This window comes from Micromesistius poutassou, assembly GCF_964030765.1.
Source record: "Micromesistius poutassou genome assembly, chromosome: 7".
Classification (NCBI taxonomy): Eukaryota; Metazoa; Chordata; class Actinopteri; order Gadiformes; family Gadidae; genus Micromesistius; species Micromesistius poutassou.
Genome location: NC_140277.1, coordinates 11383368 through 11401987, shown reverse-complemented (window position 1 = coordinate 11401987; position 18620 = coordinate 11383368). Strand labels below are relative to the sequence as shown.

The window sequence follows — 18620 nt, the reverse complement described above, 5'->3', positions numbered from 1 at the left end:
CCCGATATCGGGACATTTATCTTGTAGTGTGGGGTCAGCTTAAGGTGACGTGTGGCGTCCCCCAAGGTTCAATCCTAGCACCATCTTTTTTTCAATCTCTACATGCTCCCACTAGGCCTAGTTAGGCAAAATAACAACATTTCTTACCACTATTACATGGACGACACACAAATCTATATAGCCCTATCCCCAACTGACTATTGTCCTCTAGATCTGCTGTACCAGTGCATTGAGCCGGCCAATGACTGGATGTTCCAGAATTTCCAACAACAGGACAAAACTGATATAATTATTTTCGGTGCTAAAGATGAGAGACTGAAAGGTAGCCCACACCTTGAGTCCCTCTCCTTAAAAGAGATATTGGAGAGAGGGCGTAGGTTAACCGGTGACCGTTATGTCAGAGGAAAGCAAGAGTGATGGAAAACTCTGGGATCACGCTACTGTTACTGCACGACGCCGTACCGAAGACAGGATGAGCGAAGGCACATACCTGGTAGAGCGCTAGGTATTGACCCGTCATGGCTGGGTCCAGCTGGCCGTGACACTCCAGCATGTTGAGGGAGGCTTCGGCCAGGATGGGGGAGGGCAGGCCGTGCTGCAGACAGAGGCCTATGGCCCGGGCCAGCGCCTCACTGGCTTGGGACAACACCTGCTGGGAACCAGTATGCTTCCGCTGCGTAGTAATAACACAGCACAACATGGTCACCAGGAGACCCGTGCGTATGCATATGCGTGCACACACACACACACACACACACACACACACACACACACACACACACACACACACACACACACACACACACACACACACACACACACACACACGTAAAAAAAAAAGAAGATGTTTGTCTGGATACTGTTCCAAGGACAGTTGATCCGTTGATCCAACCTTGGAAGAAACAACAGTGTGCTCAGAGGGTGGGCTGAGACGTTCCTTCTTTCCTTGAGAAATAAGGATGTTTCCCTATGATGGCTATCAGAGAGCCTGGATCTGTACAAGCTGGAGGGTGGGGGGGGGAAGCACATACCTGCAGATCTCCACTGCTGGCAGAGCGGCCTCCTCCGCCTCCCTTCAAATCTCTCCTCTGAACGGAGGTGGCTTTACTGTGCTCCTTCTCCTCCCCCTCGCTGCCTGACCGCCCTCCTCGCTCTCTCTCCATCTGCACGTCGGGGTTTGCCTACAAGATCACAGAGTAATGAACATGATTTGCTGGCAATCCCCCCCTCCCTCCCACCCCCACCATCACTGTGATCTCCGACCGTGAAGAAAACCAGCCTCTCGCTCTTTGAATCCAATCAGCCCTTTCTAATCGTTAATACATTCCAGCGGCTTTCCTGTCCGTGTTGGGACTCCCTTATCATGTGCTGGAGACTGCCAGTTGTACACTACAACAGGGCTGGAATGGTTCGTTGATTCATCGATCAGCGGACCTCATCAAATCTGATTTGGATTATTGCTTAATCGTTTTTGTCATTTATGAAGTACATATAACAAAACAAGCTCAATTCAATTATTTGTTTCATGGATTATTATAAAAGATAATAAATAAATAGTTAGGTTTTTCTTGGCTGCTTTTCAGATAAAGCAGGCACATTCAACACATCAGATCATGTCATGGCATTTACCATTATTTTTTACATTTTATGGACCAAATGATTCAACAAAATGCATCTATGAAAGTAATCGTTAGTTGCAGCCCTACACTACACACCACGGTAATGTGTGCCACCGTGTCCCTTATTCTTGTCCCTAGCTCCGGGCGTATGTGGTTTGGCACCGACTTGCCTGGCTCGGCAGATCCCATTGGTCAGAGGGGTGGAGGGGGTGTTTCCGGGCGGCCAACAGCCTCAGGCACTTCCCCGTCAGGGCCGAGCAGAGGGCCCCGTCGGCCCCGTCACCACCGGCCCCGGTGTCAGCGCACTGAGAGTGGACGGCTGCCAGCTGGCCCAGGGCCACCTGCGCCAGGGCGGGCCCTGAACTGGCCCATTCCTGGACGCAGGGGGGCAGGGTGGATCCAATGAGGTTGATAGGAGAGGAAGAAGAGAAAGAGTTGGATATGAAGAGGCACACATTATATATGCGTATTAGTACAGAGCCTCTCATTTTTCGATTTCCAAGGTTTGTTATCAACAGGTGCAGACCCAAATTTATCTGGACGCAATTGGATAGAGCTACAATCAATCAGCGAAATGACCCAATAGGGCGCTCCTCTGGTCATTGTAATGAAAGCCGTCCCACATTAGATAAACGTCTGCTGTCTGCTGAAGTCTGAAGTCTGCTGGCAAAACAAATAAAACATGGGCTCTCAGATACATCTAGAAAAGGCCTAGAGGCAGAGATGTTTCGGTGGTGATTTGCACTACTGCCTCACCGCAGTCTGTTAGCTAAATACTCCTGCCATGGATGAGTGAGAGGGGAAATATCCTCGTGAGGATCAATAAGAGATGTACGACATACCTCACTTACTTTTGAATGATGCACCCAATTATTCCTGGATGTGATATTAGCAAGAGTTGCATGATGCAGTTTTTATAGATTCTCTCTGGAAATTCAATTTTAATCTCAGCATCGAGCGGTTGAAAGAAAAAAAAAAATAGAAACATAGAATTTTATTTTTTCATGTACAGGAGATATTCCTCCTTTATTCGCCCATGCACTCTCTCCGTTTGGTTGCCAGAGCATGTCTTTCATCCCTGGCCAAACACACTGTGCCAAATGGAAGGGTGACATCAGATTTTATTTTCTAGATAAAACATAAATAAATAAAAGATAAAACATCCATCAGCGCACCTGATAAGTGACATCAAAAGGGATCAGCCCGCCCCACCTCCCTCAACTTGCAAACAAGTTAGTCGATTGAGTGTACATCTTTCGCTTTGAACAATTGGACGCAGCCTCCATTGATATCCAAGCTCATAAAGAGGAACATGATTTAATTACATAAGCCCAACCGTGCCACGGGTGACAAATAAAGTATTGGCAGATCTGGTGGTTTTCTTCTGTTTGTAGGGCCATGTATTTTCTGTCAGCAATAACAGATGGAGGTATGGGCAGATGGCAGGGTGCGAATCACGGGTAACAACATCAAAGTGAGGACTTGGGTTTCATGTTGCATCGGCTCAATTATCGATCACTTCAGTGTGGCTCTGAAAGATAGAATATGTTGAGGGAAAGGGAGGAAAATACAGAGAGAGAAAGAAGGAGAAAGTGCACCTGAAGATCAAATATATTTCTTTTTCACTGTTATATGCAACACCCTGGGTGTTTTTTTTAATGCAGTTACTCATATTCCTGGACCCCCTCGAAAACCAAATGGTTAAACTCAAGGGGTGTTCCTTCAATACTTCAAGGTTTTATTTTAAGCCAAGCCTTGCTTGTAAACATCTGCAATGTGCATTCAATTTATACAGAAAAAAGGGAAAAGGGGATAGAGAGAGCGAGAGAAAGAGACAGAGAGAAAGACAGAGAAAAATAGAGAGAGAGAGAGAAAGCAAGAGAGCGAGATAGCGATAGAGAGCGAGAGAGATGTGGGGAAAGATACAGAAGTAGGTCATGGAGTGGCATGTACAGGTGTAACAGAAAGCTCAAGCTCATCAAACAGATGTAACAGGTGGAGGCTTAAACAAGGTGGAGGTGTAGGAGGAGCAGGTGACAAGGAGCGAGTGAAACGTGTGCTTACAGAGAAGCAAGGAGCAAGTAGTGTCCAAAGAGGAAAAGAGATCATGGGAACAGATGGAAAGACATCATGCTTTCAGACCGTTAGCCATCTGCCATACATGATTTAGCAACTGGCGATGGGGTTGTGGGGGGGGGGGGATAGGCAGGATGGGTGCTGGTGTTCTCCAAGCCATGTACAAAAGAAAGACCATTTCCCCCTTCATCATAGAGCCCCATCCATATTAGATGAGCACATTTCAAATTCACAGAGCGAGGGAATCGCTCAAGTCACCAATATAGATGTTTCTATCCAAACACGGGTCTACTTGCAAGACGCCGCTCAAAATGAAAGAAACCATTGTGAAACTCCCTTTGTTTTTTTTTGTAATAACGTTCTCTTGATAGGTGATTTAAAAAAATAAATGAGGTTATTCAAATCCTGTCAGATCCATCAAACACTGAATCAACTAAAATGACACTGACCTCTGGAGAGGTTCCTGCAAGATATACTGATTTATCCGACTCTGTCCTGCCTAATTTATAGCTCTTTTTATATTGCAGTTGTCTGCTTTGAAAAGAGTGTAAACTCTATCTCACATACCCTGAAATATACCCCATTCGGGCTATACCCAAATAGCCCGAATGGTCGAGAGTTGGGGGTTCACATTAGTTAATAAAGTCACCAGTCAAAAGTAAAAAAAAAAACATAATAATCAACTAATCCGTTATCAGAAAGAGAATGCATATCCATGTATGGTTAAGCTTGATGTAAAATATCCTCCATTTAACATATAAAAAAATATTAAATGAATCAATATGCTGTTTCATCCTCCCTGTGGGGAGGGCTGACCGTACCGCAAACTGCCAGTGGTACAAACAGTTGGCCTCCTTACAGAAACAATGCTGTGTGGGCGCCCACGCGTGCTTGCGTGCGTTCTTGCGTGCGTGCTCGCGTGCGTGCTCGACTACGTCACAGTCGGGGCAAGCTCAGCGTGGATTGGGGGGGGGGGTCTGGGGAGTCTGACCTGGTCTAGGCAGCCCGGCTCCGGTGTGTGACAGGTGAAGTCCTCCAGCGCTCTCTGTGCGGAGGTCTTGGCTCGGCAGGCGTGGGCCTGGTCCTCCTCCTCCTCGTGCAGCTGCTCAAGCGTGGCCAGACACAGCTCTGCCAGAGATAGCCGCAGGCGCCGCAGCCGTCGCACGGACACCAATGTCAGGCCGGGACTCTGGCAAGGGCAGAGCACGGCGCATTGGGGCACACACACACGCACACGCACACACACATACGGTTAAGATACACATGCAAGAAGGCATGCATGTGAACGCAAAGACATCCAGGCCAGAACGGAGCTCAGCACCCATACCCACACATTCCACCACACACACACAGAAGAAGAAAGTCAGGTAAGAAATTCTGTGTGTCAGACGTTTGAGACGTTTTAAGCGACAGTATGAATATTTATATCAGGAGCAAGACAATCGTCGTGGTTTGTAACTTTGGGATATGTTTTATCCTCAATGTCCACAGCCTAGATGCCTGACCATTACTTACATGCGACTGAATTCACAGTCAGAAATGTTGGTGGTAATCATTGACTAAAAACCCAATAAACCCAAAGTTAACCTGGGATCCAGCGTTCCTACTACACTCAAGCAGAACCTCTGCAGGGAGACGGTAAGGAGCCGGGGCTGGAACTAGAACCCGCACTGTGCCGAGTAACGACTTGTTTTCTGTTTAGTTGCGGAGAAGGGGATTTTTTAGAAGTGTATTTCTACAGTGGCCAGTCTATACAGTGCTGACTCGAAACTTTACATTCACTTTTTTACAGTTTACTACTGCTGGCCGAGTTTGTGTTCGCCAACCACATGCTAACAGATCCCCGCCTCCAGCCACTTGGTTTGACGACAAAAACAATTAGAAGCAGAAGAAACTGAAATGCCCCATTCACCCAGATTGGCAAACTCCTGCCATCAGTCATTTGAATGTTAAAGTAAACAGACGAGTCCAAAATAAGAAAACAGGCAGGTGACAGACAGGGAAGGGGAGGGAGGGGAGGCATGTGCTGGACTACTGCAGTGCACCGGCTCGCTCACTAACTAACTGGGCAGCAGCACCATCTGCTGAGACAACAAGGTTACAGATACATGCCCTCTGACAGTGTGCCAAGAGGCAGCGCGACATAACACCGCTTTCTTCAAAGCGATCTCATCAGAGAAGTCAGACAGGGTTCAGACAGCTTCAAAAAGAGAATGCCATGGTAGAGAGCCAGTCTGGTAGTGACCTCCACACTCCAGAGGCACCAGAGTCTGTCCCTGGGTGTCCTGCCATCCCTTGGTTCCGTCTCTAGCTGCAAACAAACATGAACCATGGGGGGCACGTTCTCGGTGATCACACAGATTAGAAGATGAAGCTACTGCACATTTAATGGGCCAGGGGCTTGCTCTCCGGGCTCGCCATGGTCTCTCGGCCTGTGGGTTTGCATAATGTTCTAGAGTGCGTTGAAAAGGTGTGTGTGTGTGTGTGTGTATGTGTGTGTGAAATCTAACCGCTGCAGCCATCTGCTGTTGACAGGTTAATCATGGCTTTATCTGGCTCTGTCAGAACAGTGCAGAGATCGGGAAAAGAAAGGCACAATTGATGCACACGCACAGACACACGTGCGCACACTCACACGTGCGCACACTCACACGTGCATACAAACACACACACGTGCATATAAACACGCACACACACACACACACACACGCGCGCACACACACACGCACACACACACACACACACACACACACACACACACACACACACACACACACACAGATGTGCCCAAAAACACACACACATGCAAAATAAACATAAACACGCACACATACACACTGTCACAGACAAAACATCAATTTGGCTTACTCCCCTGCATTCAATTAGAGGCAGTCAGATTATAACACTGGCAGAGTACATGCGAAACCTCATGAACCCACTTAATCCTCAGCTGTTCACTATTTTTGGCTGTGGCAACCAAATTAAGCCTTTAATATGATTGTCTGAGGGGGGAACAAAATCGCAAAACAGAGCAAATGCACACATGGCTGAAGAGAACTAATGTGTGCGCAGGTAAACAAAGGTGTTGGGTGCACTCACTCACAGCCTGGACCGCAGTTCCATGCCACGCTGCCAATACCAGCCCTACTCGACAGCCCTGAAAACACTCCCAGATATGTCATGTCCATCTGTACTACGCCCGGTCCTGCCCAACAATGGGAGACGGGAGGTTTGGAGGAGGTAAAGACCGAGATACCACACTGGCTGAGGAGGGATTCCGTCATGAGGAGAACCAGATGTGTTTTTTGTAACTGTAAACCATATCTGCAGATTGACTTTGCAACAAAATGCAGTTCTTTGGGTAACTGGGTTACGGTCTAATACCAGTGTGAATGATAGACAGCAGAACACAGCCGGTCCCAGTTTACCCAAGCACACGCGTGCACACACACCCTGGGGCCTCGGCTTCAGTTTTCACGCGCTCCACAGGGGGCTGGGGAAGCAGACACTTGTTTGTCTGACCTACCTCCTGCGAGGGGGCCCAGCTCCGGGCCCTCAGCAGAGCATGCTCCTGCAAGGACACTGCCTCCTGCAGCCTGCCTATGCTGTCCAGCAGGTGGCGCTTCTCCTCGTCAACACTGCCAGCATGCCTGGCCAAGACCCTGAGAGAAAATAAGGATATATATATATATATATATATTAGGGATGTAACGATACGCGTATTCGTACCGAAATTTTTTGTCTAACGGTTCGATGCACATTTCATTTCGGTACGTAGCGGAAAAAATTTTTTTTATTGATTATCACACACTCTGTGACTGTCTTGTCTTGTCCTGATGTTTTGTGTTGAGGACCACAATGGAAATAAGTCCTGGACTTTATTGTGTTTTTATCCTCAATTGTATTTGATGTCTTTTCATTTGTGTAAGGCATTTGTTTGATACAATTTAATAAATCAAATCCAAAATCGATTCCAAAAAAAACAAAAAACTGCTGTACCGAAAAACATACCGAACTGTGACTTAAAAACCGAGGTACGTACCGAATTGTGACTTTTGTGTATCGTTACACCCCTAATATATATGTAAAACAGTTTGTGATACTATGCCATAGAACTTTGCAAGAGGTCAGGAGAAAAATACAAACTATGTGTAAGAAATAACATAAGCAACATATATTTATTTTGTGTTTTAACACCTTTATTTACAGCTTAAACTAAATTAACATTACAAAAATTGTCCATGTTGTTGAACAGTAAGAATGTTCCTCACTGGTCAGAATATCAGTCCAATCAATCACAGGCACTAAGTCAACTTCAGCTCTCCTCCTCCCAGCATGTACAGATGCATTACAGTCCACTGAGTACCAACCTGAGTCCCGTGGCGTGCTCCAGATGGGCCTGCGCAGCCTGCTCCTCGTGGCCCAGTTCAGTGCTCTCCCGGGCAGCCTCTCCGAGAGCGCGGCAGGCCTGGGTCAGCCTGAGGGTTTCCCCGGCTGAGAGGGTCTCTCCGGGCCCGCGGTGGCTCATGAGGCGGATGCACTCCGCTGCACGTCTGGGAGCAGGAAGTACAGCACCCACACATGAGACACAAGGACTTGAAAATCCTCCTGGCCAGAACATGGCCAAAGAAGATTAAAAAGATGCAATCTGAGGCATAAAAAAAGGTTGTAGAGGGTTGTAGGGATTGTTCTCTCCCGGGCCGCCTAGTTTTCCACATGGGCAAGTGGGAGCAAGTGTGAAGGGAAATGTCAAATGGTTAAAAAACTCACACCACACTTGCTTGAGCAAGGGTGCGCAGCCACTAACACCAAGTGTTTAGTTGGAACACTGGTATTTTATTTAGAATTTACTGTTTAAAAACGTTATACCGTTCAGGTAAAAATAGCTGTGTTCACCGACACTTCTTCAGACCCATGGCTAAAGAAGGCCTGGGTCTATATGATCCATGGCATCGCCTTTGCGATTGCTGAGGTGCCTGATAATGCCCCAGGGTTATAAAAGGCCTTACAGTGAATTGGTAATTGATTGGGTTTGCTTTCCTTTTTCGTGACGTCCCTGTAGCGACCTCTGGTGGCCTGGCTGTGTCATGGGTGTGGAAGGCCGTTAAATGTCTATACCTGCTACTGAAGATGAGCAAGGAGCAAACCACTCTCAATGGAGGCGATAGTGTTTTATGGGCTGCTATTGCTTTGGTTCCGGCTATACGTGCGACATACCTCAACACTACTTTTCACCATCACCATCACTATTCAGCCATACTGTTCATCACACGGCAACGATAACACACACTTCCACAGGTGTCCTGGTGTACTGATTTAAAAATACGCTGACCTTAAATGAAAGGTAAATTAAGTTGCATCATGTCGGTCCCCCCCTTTTGCTGTCCAGCCATAGACCCCTTTTCACAGAGTCACTTGAGGACAAATACAGGTGTCATAACACTTATGGGTCTGCTCAAGCCATTAATAGACAGAGTAGACTATTAACCGTACCCTGGTTCATTCAAAAAATAGATCAATAATTAATTTTAAGAGCGACACCTGTGTTTATCCTACAATGATGCCTCTGTTTAAAGGGTCTATTGAGCCGGGTTGTGAGACATGCAGAACCCTGACTGACTTCTTGATCAAATTGATCAAAGCGTTTCTCATTGTGTAGGAAAAAATTGGAGAAATCATGAACAATGCTTGATAATGTTACAAGAACCGTTTTCAAAAACCAATCTGTGTCCACTTGAGTTTTAAAGGAGGCAAGTGTGAGACCCCCCTCCACCCTACTCCCCCCACCTCCAGGAGACGGGGGGCCTGGTTAGACGTGTGGTACCTTGTCTCCAGGGATGCGATCCAGAAGCGCAGCCTTGGAGCGCGGTTGGGTCGCTGGCCCAGAACGGAGCGGAGAGCTCCACAGCCCTGCTGTATAACCACGTCAACCTACGGAGGAAAGCCTAGTGTTACTATGATGGGATGGGGACGTATTAATCAAGGAAGAGAAAAATAAACAATAGCACCTACAACACAATCACTATCACATATCATATTGCTTTTCTTACCAGTTGTGCTACTTTGATTCTGATTGTATGTTCTGATGGTCCCTAACTTGTGAGTTTCCTTGGATAAAATCCTGACTTAATATCAATGTCTTTTAAAGGGGGTTATTCCAGACCTTTGCGCCCGCCTCCTGGCCTCCCAGGCCGGCCGTGGCTCGGACCCGGGTCAGTGTGAGCTGGTACCAGAACTCCTCGTCCCCTCCCAGGTCCTGAGCCCGGACCAGGAGCTGCAGGGCCTGGCCATGTTCCCCCTCCTCACAGGCCAGAGCCGCCAGACCCAGTAGAGCCCTGGCCTCGGTCTCCTGGTGACCCACTTCCTGGGAGGAGAAAGAGGAAAGATACTGTGAGCAAAATGGGCTAAATAATACAAATCATGTAAGTTTTGTCATATTTCACTGTTCATCATTGTTTGATTGTAAGCATGATATTACAACATATGTATATTATACGAATATATCTGCAATCTTTAAGAGTTTATTTGGCCTATATTATTATTTAGACCTATAATATATGAACTGAAAGTAAATTATGAAATTAAGAAATAAAAGTTTATCCCTAGAAATAACACATGTTCAGTGCAGCTCTAACCCTTTCTCTTCATCGCTTAATTCCTCAAAGTAATTAGCTCAAGTTAAAAATCGTTTAAGGCGCAGAAGCCCATGGACAAGGCATCCCCTTCTGGACCAGCCTGAATAATGGCTTTCTCCTCCCTGTCTCCAGTATGTTGTGGCGGTACCTTGGCCAGCAGGTGGGCCTCAGCCAGAAGCCATCTGGCTGATGGATAGAGCCCGATGCTGAGGCACACCTCGGCCTTCTCCAGCCATATGCCCTCAGAGCTCAGGTCAGCTCTCCGCTGGTGGACCCGCACCTCCGCCTTGGGCTCCGCTGAGGAACCCTGAAAAGAATGGAAGACTCTTGTGTCATATGGCTTTCATTTGAGACATAGCTTGTGGCTTAAAGATTAACTAAATACTTCAGGGATGGCACTGTCGTTGATTAAATCAACGATTGTAGTGGCAGCTTCTGATTGGCTCAATTAACTTTCCATTAAACTAATTTCTGAAACTCAGTCACACCCAAGCGTTGGTTGATGTTTGGTTATTATGAAAATAACACATTCAGTCTCTTAGTAGATTCTGATGTTTGTGTCCTCATTCAACAGACATCTGCTTGATTATGGCTGTTGGCTGGCATCATATTGCTCCGAGTTGCCCTTGTTTTTTAGTTGATTTGTTTATTTAATGTCAGAAGCAGTACATTTTTTTATTGTATTTTATATCACATTAATTTATATATTTTACAGTATTATTCTATTTATATTGGTTATATTTATCTATACAAATCAAAAGCCCATTTAGTTTCAGTGTGGGACATGGATCAATGTTAGCCAAGCTATCCCTCTCCTTGTCATTTGACATTGGCTTTCTGAATGGATTTTAGGTGACAAAGTCTTCCGATAATACATAAAGTCATAAAGCAATCCAGATGGTCTATAAAAACGTAATACTAATTCTTGAATTGAGCTGTGGAAATATTTCCATTTTTCTATCATTCCAGGGAAAAGTTGTCAGTGTTTCTAGACACATGTCTGAAAGATGCCAACTGCATTCAATATGCCTTGCATGTCTCAGCCTCTGCACGTTTGATCGGTTCTCATATTAAAATGTCCATCCCCTTTTTCTCTCTCATTTTACAGATGATAGACTGGTTTTAAAAGCCACTAGCAACTTAAGAAGAAGCACAGAACAATGCAAGCATTCAGCTTTGAAGTTTTTGTACTGACCTGTTTTGGAAGAATGTTTTGGCTCTTCCTCTGCCGGGCTATGAAAATGTTCTTGCGACACCTGGAACCATGTTGAATCATAACTGTTATATATAGCTTCAAAACGACACATATCAAGTAGTGTTCTCTTCATTACCATGGGGCTCAACCTACTCAATTAGTTCCTGTTCCCGGAGGCTACTGAGGTCCAACAGCTCATCCTGGTAAGGAGAATGGGCCTCCATACCCAGTTGACAAGAGGTCCTCACAATCCTGGATTAGAGGGGACATTGTAGATCAAGCATGGGAAGGCCTTAAGTTATCATTCCTTTCACTGTCATACACACTCTCAGACCCAACTGGTACAGAAAGCATTTTACTTTGGTTCTAATGGCCATTATTATTATATTAAGCATTATTTTTCAATGCCTGCTCTTTAATCAGCCCCTTTATCTAGATACAACTCTGGGTGTTGGATTATCATTGTGGGGATGTCCATAGCAATACCATCTTTCAGGCCTGCATCAAATCTGATATATATATGTTGGTGTATGACACACACAATAGTGAGATGAAGAAGGGATATGTGGGAGTGAGTTGGAAGAGTGAACTGTACGAGTAACATTTAGGAGTGAGACAAAAGAGTGAGACCTAGAATGAATGAGCGCAAGGAACGAGACAGGGGAGTACGTCAGGGGAGTGAGACAGAACAGTGAGACCAAGAGGCAAGGCAGAAAACTGAGACTAAGGAGGGAGCCAGAGGAATGAGAGTGAGGAGTGAGGAGTGCAGAGTGCGAGTGAGACAGATGAGTGGGACTGAAAAATGAGACTGAGCAGTGCCACAAAGGAATGAGACAGACAGAGACCGAAGGACTGCTGCTGAGGAGCACCTGAGGCGGTAGAGGTCAGACAGGCCCTTCCTGTCCAGTAGGTCGTGGGCGATGGTCTCGGCCAGGTGCAGCACAGGAAGGCTCAGTTGGGGCATGGAGAGGGAGGTCAGCTCCTTGACCAGGAGATCCAGGTAGAACAGACTCTGGGCCTGCAGTAAAACACACACACACACACACACACACACACACACAAAATGTAGGAGAGCAAGACACTCTGGATACAGCTTTGGAATAAACTATAATAATCATTATTATGGTAGAAGCCTGGGGACTGCTTTTGAGTAAATTACAAAATGCATCTTGAATGGGCGGTGTGCAGCACTCAAATTGGCCTATTTCCTCACCCTGCTTTCCCAACTTCCAAGGCTTTTGAAACAGGACTAACTAATTATATCATAAAAAGTTTCCCATCATGCCGAGGTGAAGGGACATAAATTAATACCAATCCAATTGATTTATAATCAGATTCTGTCTTCCGCCCATCCCCCCCAAACCACCCCCCCCCCAATCTCAAGTCATTGGATTATTTGAAATTCAAGGTCAGCATTAAAAAGTATACACGTCCTGTCATGTTTCTAACTGAATTAACCGAGTAGATATTCTGGACAGGGGGAGTGTGCTGATTAGCACAGACACAAGGTTACCTGAAAATTGCACCTGAAAAAATTACCTGAAAAAAAAAACCTGAATAATTTGTGGACCCCTTAAGCACATCCCATAGTTAAAAAAGGAAAGACGGGAAATGGACAGGTAGAGCATGTACTTTACATTCAGACATTGTCACAGCACTTGCCTGTTTGGGGAAGCTGTGTGTGCTGATGCAGTGGTGGGCGCCACTGGTCCGGAAGGTGTCCCGCGCCGCGTCGGGACAGACGTAGCGCGCCCACCCCTCCGTCGTGGAAGGGAGGACTAGCTCCTCCTCCTGGAACACTTGTTTAGGTTTCTCCTCTGTGGGGGGGTGCTGGTAATGTCCAGAGGAGGAAAACAGGGCGGGATGGTTTGTACTCTTTTGTTCCCGATAATTATACCGTTTGTTTACAAGTTTGATTATGGCATCCTATTTTGTCAGGTGATAATTATCAAGTATCAAGTTATTTATTAGTTATATTTTTTTCTTATTCATAGAAATATAATGATTTACATTGTAAAATGTATGAAAATGAAGAAATGTAAAATATAGCTGGGCTACTACTGTTAATGTTGAGGCTAATACAAAAAGGGTTAGTGAGAATTACACGTAGAGAATTACATCTATCTTTTGAAATGCCTCAACATCTCTGAAACTACAAAATGAGGGTACTGCTGTACTGCTATGTACTTGATGGAACCACACGCATGGTTTGTGTGCAGAGGGACCGGTGTGTTGTGTGTTGTGACGTATACAGAGCAGGCGTAGTAAGGGACACGTAAGAAAACATACGGGGGCCTGCTGTGCCTCTTTGGTCTTCTTCCCCTTGCCCTTATCTCGCACCACACTCTTCTCCTTCCTGGAGGTAGCAGAGCTGGGAGGCTCCACCGGCGGTGCCTTCGCCATCTCGTTAAGGACCTCACGCACCGTTGCCATGGACACCTGGGGTGACACATGCATACACACACACACACAGACAACCGAAGCGTTTTTATGCTGACTTGGTTTGTGTGTGGAGATAGCACCCCCTGCCTCTTCTCTCCACAGCATGCATTTTTCTAACACGCTGGTGTGTTCAGAGGTCAGTCTAAAACTGCCTTAGTTGAGGGAATTTGACAGTCAAATAGGATAAACACACTGACACACATCACTCATAATTTTAGTTGGTGACATTGATGTGTATGATATGTGACGTGATATTCATTGTATCACTACTGTAGAATTAAAAATGATGTTGAAACACAGTAAACAGTGGCTCTTAAAATGAAATGCAATGCAAATAAAATGTAAAGAAAAAATACTTGAAACCAAAAAAAGACGAGAGGATTGGAAATCCGACAGCTGGTAGAGAGTTCCAAGGGTCACGAGCTTCCTTACGTTCCAGGTGCGCAGGACGAAGACGTAGGCCCGGAGCAGGTTCTCCTGGTGGCCCGGGGAGGTCCTGGGCTCCATGAAGCCCAGCAGGGTGTGCGCTCTGATCAGCCCGTACAGACGCCTCACCTCCCGCAGCGCCGACAGACTGGAGGCCCCCTTGACCTCCGCTGGTAAGGGGGGCTCCGGACCCAAGGGGTCAGCGGGGCCCCTGTCCTTGGATGGGTCGTCTAGACGGGGCAAAACACATGCAATGACGTAAACCTGCGGTCGGTTTTACTGTGTGGCGTAGGATACAGCTGGCCGCGCCGATCGAGTCTGATGTCTTTTTTTAACATTGTAACAATGATTATATTTACATTTAGCTATTTATTTATGTAGCTATTGCTAACAAAGCAGAACTGCTCCTGTTCTTAAATGGAAGCATTAATTGCCACAATTAAATGTTGATTTGCATTTGCAATTTTAATTGGATGGCTGATACGGCATTTGCATTATTTTGGTATATGCTTTGGACCCATTGGATTCATTACTTCACCCGTTTGTGCTCAAGGTCACAATCTCTACACGTATGCCAGGAGAATCCCAGGAATCAAACTGGCACCCCTATTTATTTGCCCGCTCTATACCACCTGGGATATCAAAGTGTCTGTAGGCTGTAACTCTCAAAGGAGGGGGGAGGGGGGGATGCTGGTTCAGGACCAGCCTGACCAACCCCTCCTAGTAAAGCTCAGAGAGCTGCATGCTTCTTTGAATTGGCACTGGTGTGTTTAGTGAGGTGGTTCGCCCCTCAGAAACATTAGTACAGTACAGCCTACAGTATTTTCAGGAAACAACAACGACAACAACAAAAGCAACCTTGCTGTCTCAGCTCTCAGCAGGGTGCTCCCTGATCACCTACTTAGAACCCCTTGTTTTGGTGTCATAGCCGTGGTGTGGTACTAGTTCCTCGGAGCAACCGCGGCGCGTTCCGTTTAGCACAGCGGGGTTACTGTGAGAGACAATGGGGTTCATTGATGGTGTGGGGCGGTCTTAGTCTAAAACGCTTCCCCTCCCCCTGAACAACACAGAGCAATTATGATCAAAGGCAGCGCTGCTCGCTAGCCTGGAGTTAACTAATGGATTGCATGTTCCAACACAAGAGCAAATGGGGTTATGTTGCCAGGATTAAACAATATGATAAACAACAAAAAAAAACAACGAATTAAAATATGTAAAACAAGTGTTCGGCCCGTGCCAACATTCTTTCCTAACAAAGCTGTTAAAATGCGTGTGAGGGACTGGCCCACGAAAAAACAGCAATGATGGATATGTGCATTGAAAAGAGCATTCAGCCAATAACACAAAGTGAATAGTTGCCCTTCACCATTGAACACAAGGGGACAGTGTGATACAGATTAGTGCTATGGGTACCTGTCTCCTGGGCCGGTTCAGGGTCCAGCTGCAGGAGTAGGTCTATGGCCCAGTGGAGGTGGTGCTGGGTCGCCTGGAGAGGCTGGTTCTGACCGTACAGCCACTCCGCAAAATCCAGTAGGAGGTCTGCTTTCTGCCACCGGCCCTCCGCACCCTGCTCCTGGACACACACGGGAGTCACAGATATCTTGATCTGGGATTGAGTAGTGTACTATGTCATAGTGGGCCTGAAACCAAAATCTGAAAGGGGCAGAGTTAAGCCTTGTTTGCTGTTTAGTTACACAGATTTATACCGAACAGAAACCAATTAATTATACCAATTACAAGCTTACAGATCGGTCAGATTGGTCAAAACAAACATGAAGTGAAGGCAATTGAAATACCGTGTTCGCTAAGATTCAAGCTTCAGACTTTATATCATGAATAGGCACGTGCGTGAACACACGCACGCATGCATTATTCTCTCTGCTTTATGTAATAAAAATGTTTTCAGTGAGTGGTAAATATAGCTGTAATAAATGGATTCATCCAAAAGATGGTGCTACAGTTGCTATAATTGTTGGCAAGAACAACTGCAAGAAGTAGCCTAATCTTGTTCATATTTGACATATTTAAAGAATAGAGTGTGGGTTGAAGCAATGACGTTACACAAAGCTGGACAAAAGCATCTCTTCAACCCAATTAATTAAAGAGTAATAATAGTGGTATTACTGAGAGAGTGGCCATGGATCAGGAAGCATCTCCTAAATGAATGACTAAAAATTATTATGACTAAAGAGTCATAATAAACAGTGGTGTTACTGCTAGAGCTGCTGCCCCCGCGACCCGACCCCGGACAAGCGGTTGAAGATGAGATGAGATGCGGTGAGATGTGAGTTGTATTACTGAGAGTGTGGCCATGGAGCTCTGGAAGCCGGCCAGCTGCTGCTGGGTGTCGGGGGAACACAGTGCCACCTGGTGCCACACAGAGGAACAGACATGCCCCCCCTCTTCCTGGAACCTCTGCATGTCCGTCCCAACCCTCTGGCCCAGCCGTGCACGGACCAGCGTGCGCTGCTGCAACAGGAGCCTAGGGGGCAGTAGAAGCACACTTTCTCAGACGCGTGGAGAGTGTGTGAGTGAAACACTGAGGGTGTAGAGCGCAACCCCCTGCAGAGTGGGACTAGTGATAATGACGTCTGTGTAGCTACAAACTGAGTCACGGAGCAGCACTGTAAAAAGAGTGCTTCACTATCAGCAGGCTGGAAGGAAACTGGCGCTGTGAATTATCATTCATTCCTTACTTCCTCCATCGTTTCTTTCTTTCCCCATTCTGTATTTCTAATTCCCTTCTCTCCTCCATGCCTCTTTTATTTCTTTCCTCCCCCTCCGTTACTTCATTACCCATTGCTAGGACCACTACCCTTCCTTCTCCTCCCCCACCCCCTCTCTCCCTCTAAGGCAGGCCTATTCAACTAGTGGCCTGTGGGCCGAATACGGCCCTCCTTAATTTTTTTCTAGCCCGCAAGAGGTTGCCTGCAAACCCCAAATAAAAAAAATTAAGATTAAGATTAAGATTAAAAGTGAACAAGAAAGGAATGCGTCTGACAAGTTTATTCCATGTAGTAGTACTATTAGTACTAGTATCTATTAAGTTAACACTACTTTAAGTACAATTTATTTGTAGCGATTCATTGACATAGTTTTACTCTATGTGTGGCCCATGAACCCCCAGTGGTTTTCCTTTTTGGCCTACTTGTTAAGGAGGTTGAATAGCCCTGCTCTAAGGGATCCTCCTCCTCGTCCGTGCGTCCAGGCTTAACACTCACAGTCTGTGTTGGGTCCGAGGCAGCTCTCTGATAGCCTTGTCCAGCACCTTCAGAGCTCTCTCCCAATCGCCTTGATCGCCGTGGATACGAAACAGCATCTGGTACATGCCCGCTCGTAAGCCTATTTCATCATCACCATCATCTAAGCACGCACAGACACATAGAAAACACTTTCACATACTTAACACACACACACACGCAAAACAAGATGGGTAAAGCACATAAAGCCAGGGTGCATAAAGTTGATGATGATGATTTGAATTACATAAAGCCTGTGTGAGCAGAGAGGATGTGAGATTAACGCTATGAATATGGGACAGCAATGCAATCATTGGTCTGCTCTAAAGGAGCTCATCCAAGGGAGAAGTCTAAGTCCTACTTCATGTATGTTCATTTGTTATACACAGCTTAGCCTTGACACAGGGATCGCTGTCCACATCCGGTGAAATTATTCTTTAAACATCTTCATAGAAAAGTTCACAGGAGAGAGAGAGAGAGAGAGAGAAAAGGGATTATTTATTTTCTGTTGCAGAACTCACTTGTCAATTCTTCAGATTTAGCCGTGGTTGTCCCGGCAACCCTGCCCTTTGCCTCACCCTGCTTTAAGGCGAAGAAGAGAGGAAGAAAAGGAGAAGGCTTGTACAGTTCAACAATAGCATGGTGGGCAGGCAACATGAGAAGGAGAGGAAGGCTACAGAAGATCCTATGGCTAAGCATTGCTCACACACTTCCAGGACCATACGTACCACAGAACAGAGATTACAATGGACTATATGGCCAGACTTTGCAAAATTATAATGACACATGTATCTTACTGCCTTGAGTTTAGGTAAAATAACGTACTTATACATTATGCTATCAATAGTGTTGTTTTATGGATTTAAGGATTGCAAAGAGAAAAAGGTTCAATTTCAAATAAATCAATTATTATTAGGACGTAGAACATTTTTGCACATCTGATTTCTGTGATCTGTAATATATTTATCACACATTTAGTAAAACAAAA

General features: G+C 45.9%; 1 protein-coding gene across 1 annotated transcript in view; it reads right to left on the bottom strand.

Moving 5' to 3' along the window:
- cfap46 (cilia and flagella associated protein 46) overlaps positions 1-18620 on the bottom strand; it is a gene marked incomplete at both ends in the record, with an annotated part of 89763 nt that overhangs the window by 28361 nt on the left and 42782 nt on the right. The window contains 18 exons of the mRNA XM_084470203.1: positions 491-673; positions 1032-1181; positions 1790-1993; positions 4687-4884; positions 7222-7333; positions 8066-8248; positions 9520-9626; positions 9859-10059; positions 10479-10637; positions 11526-11586; positions 11679-11777; positions 12395-12543; positions 13188-13355; positions 13815-13964; positions 14400-14623; positions 15807-15966; positions 16692-16875; positions 17615-17756. Coding sequence (XP_084326329.1) covers positions 491-673; positions 1032-1181; positions 1790-1993; positions 4687-4884; positions 7222-7333; positions 8066-8248; positions 9520-9626; positions 9859-10059; positions 10479-10637; positions 11526-11586; positions 11679-11777; positions 12395-12543; positions 13188-13355; positions 13815-13964; positions 14400-14623; positions 15807-15966; positions 16692-16875; positions 17615-17756 — 2834 coding nt within the window. The remainder of the gene's footprint in view (positions 1-490; positions 674-1031; positions 1182-1789; positions 1994-4686; positions 4885-7221; positions 7334-8065; positions 8249-9519; positions 9627-9858; positions 10060-10478; positions 10638-11525; positions 11587-11678; positions 11778-12394; positions 12544-13187; positions 13356-13814; positions 13965-14399; positions 14624-15806; positions 15967-16691; positions 16876-17614; positions 17757-18620) is intronic.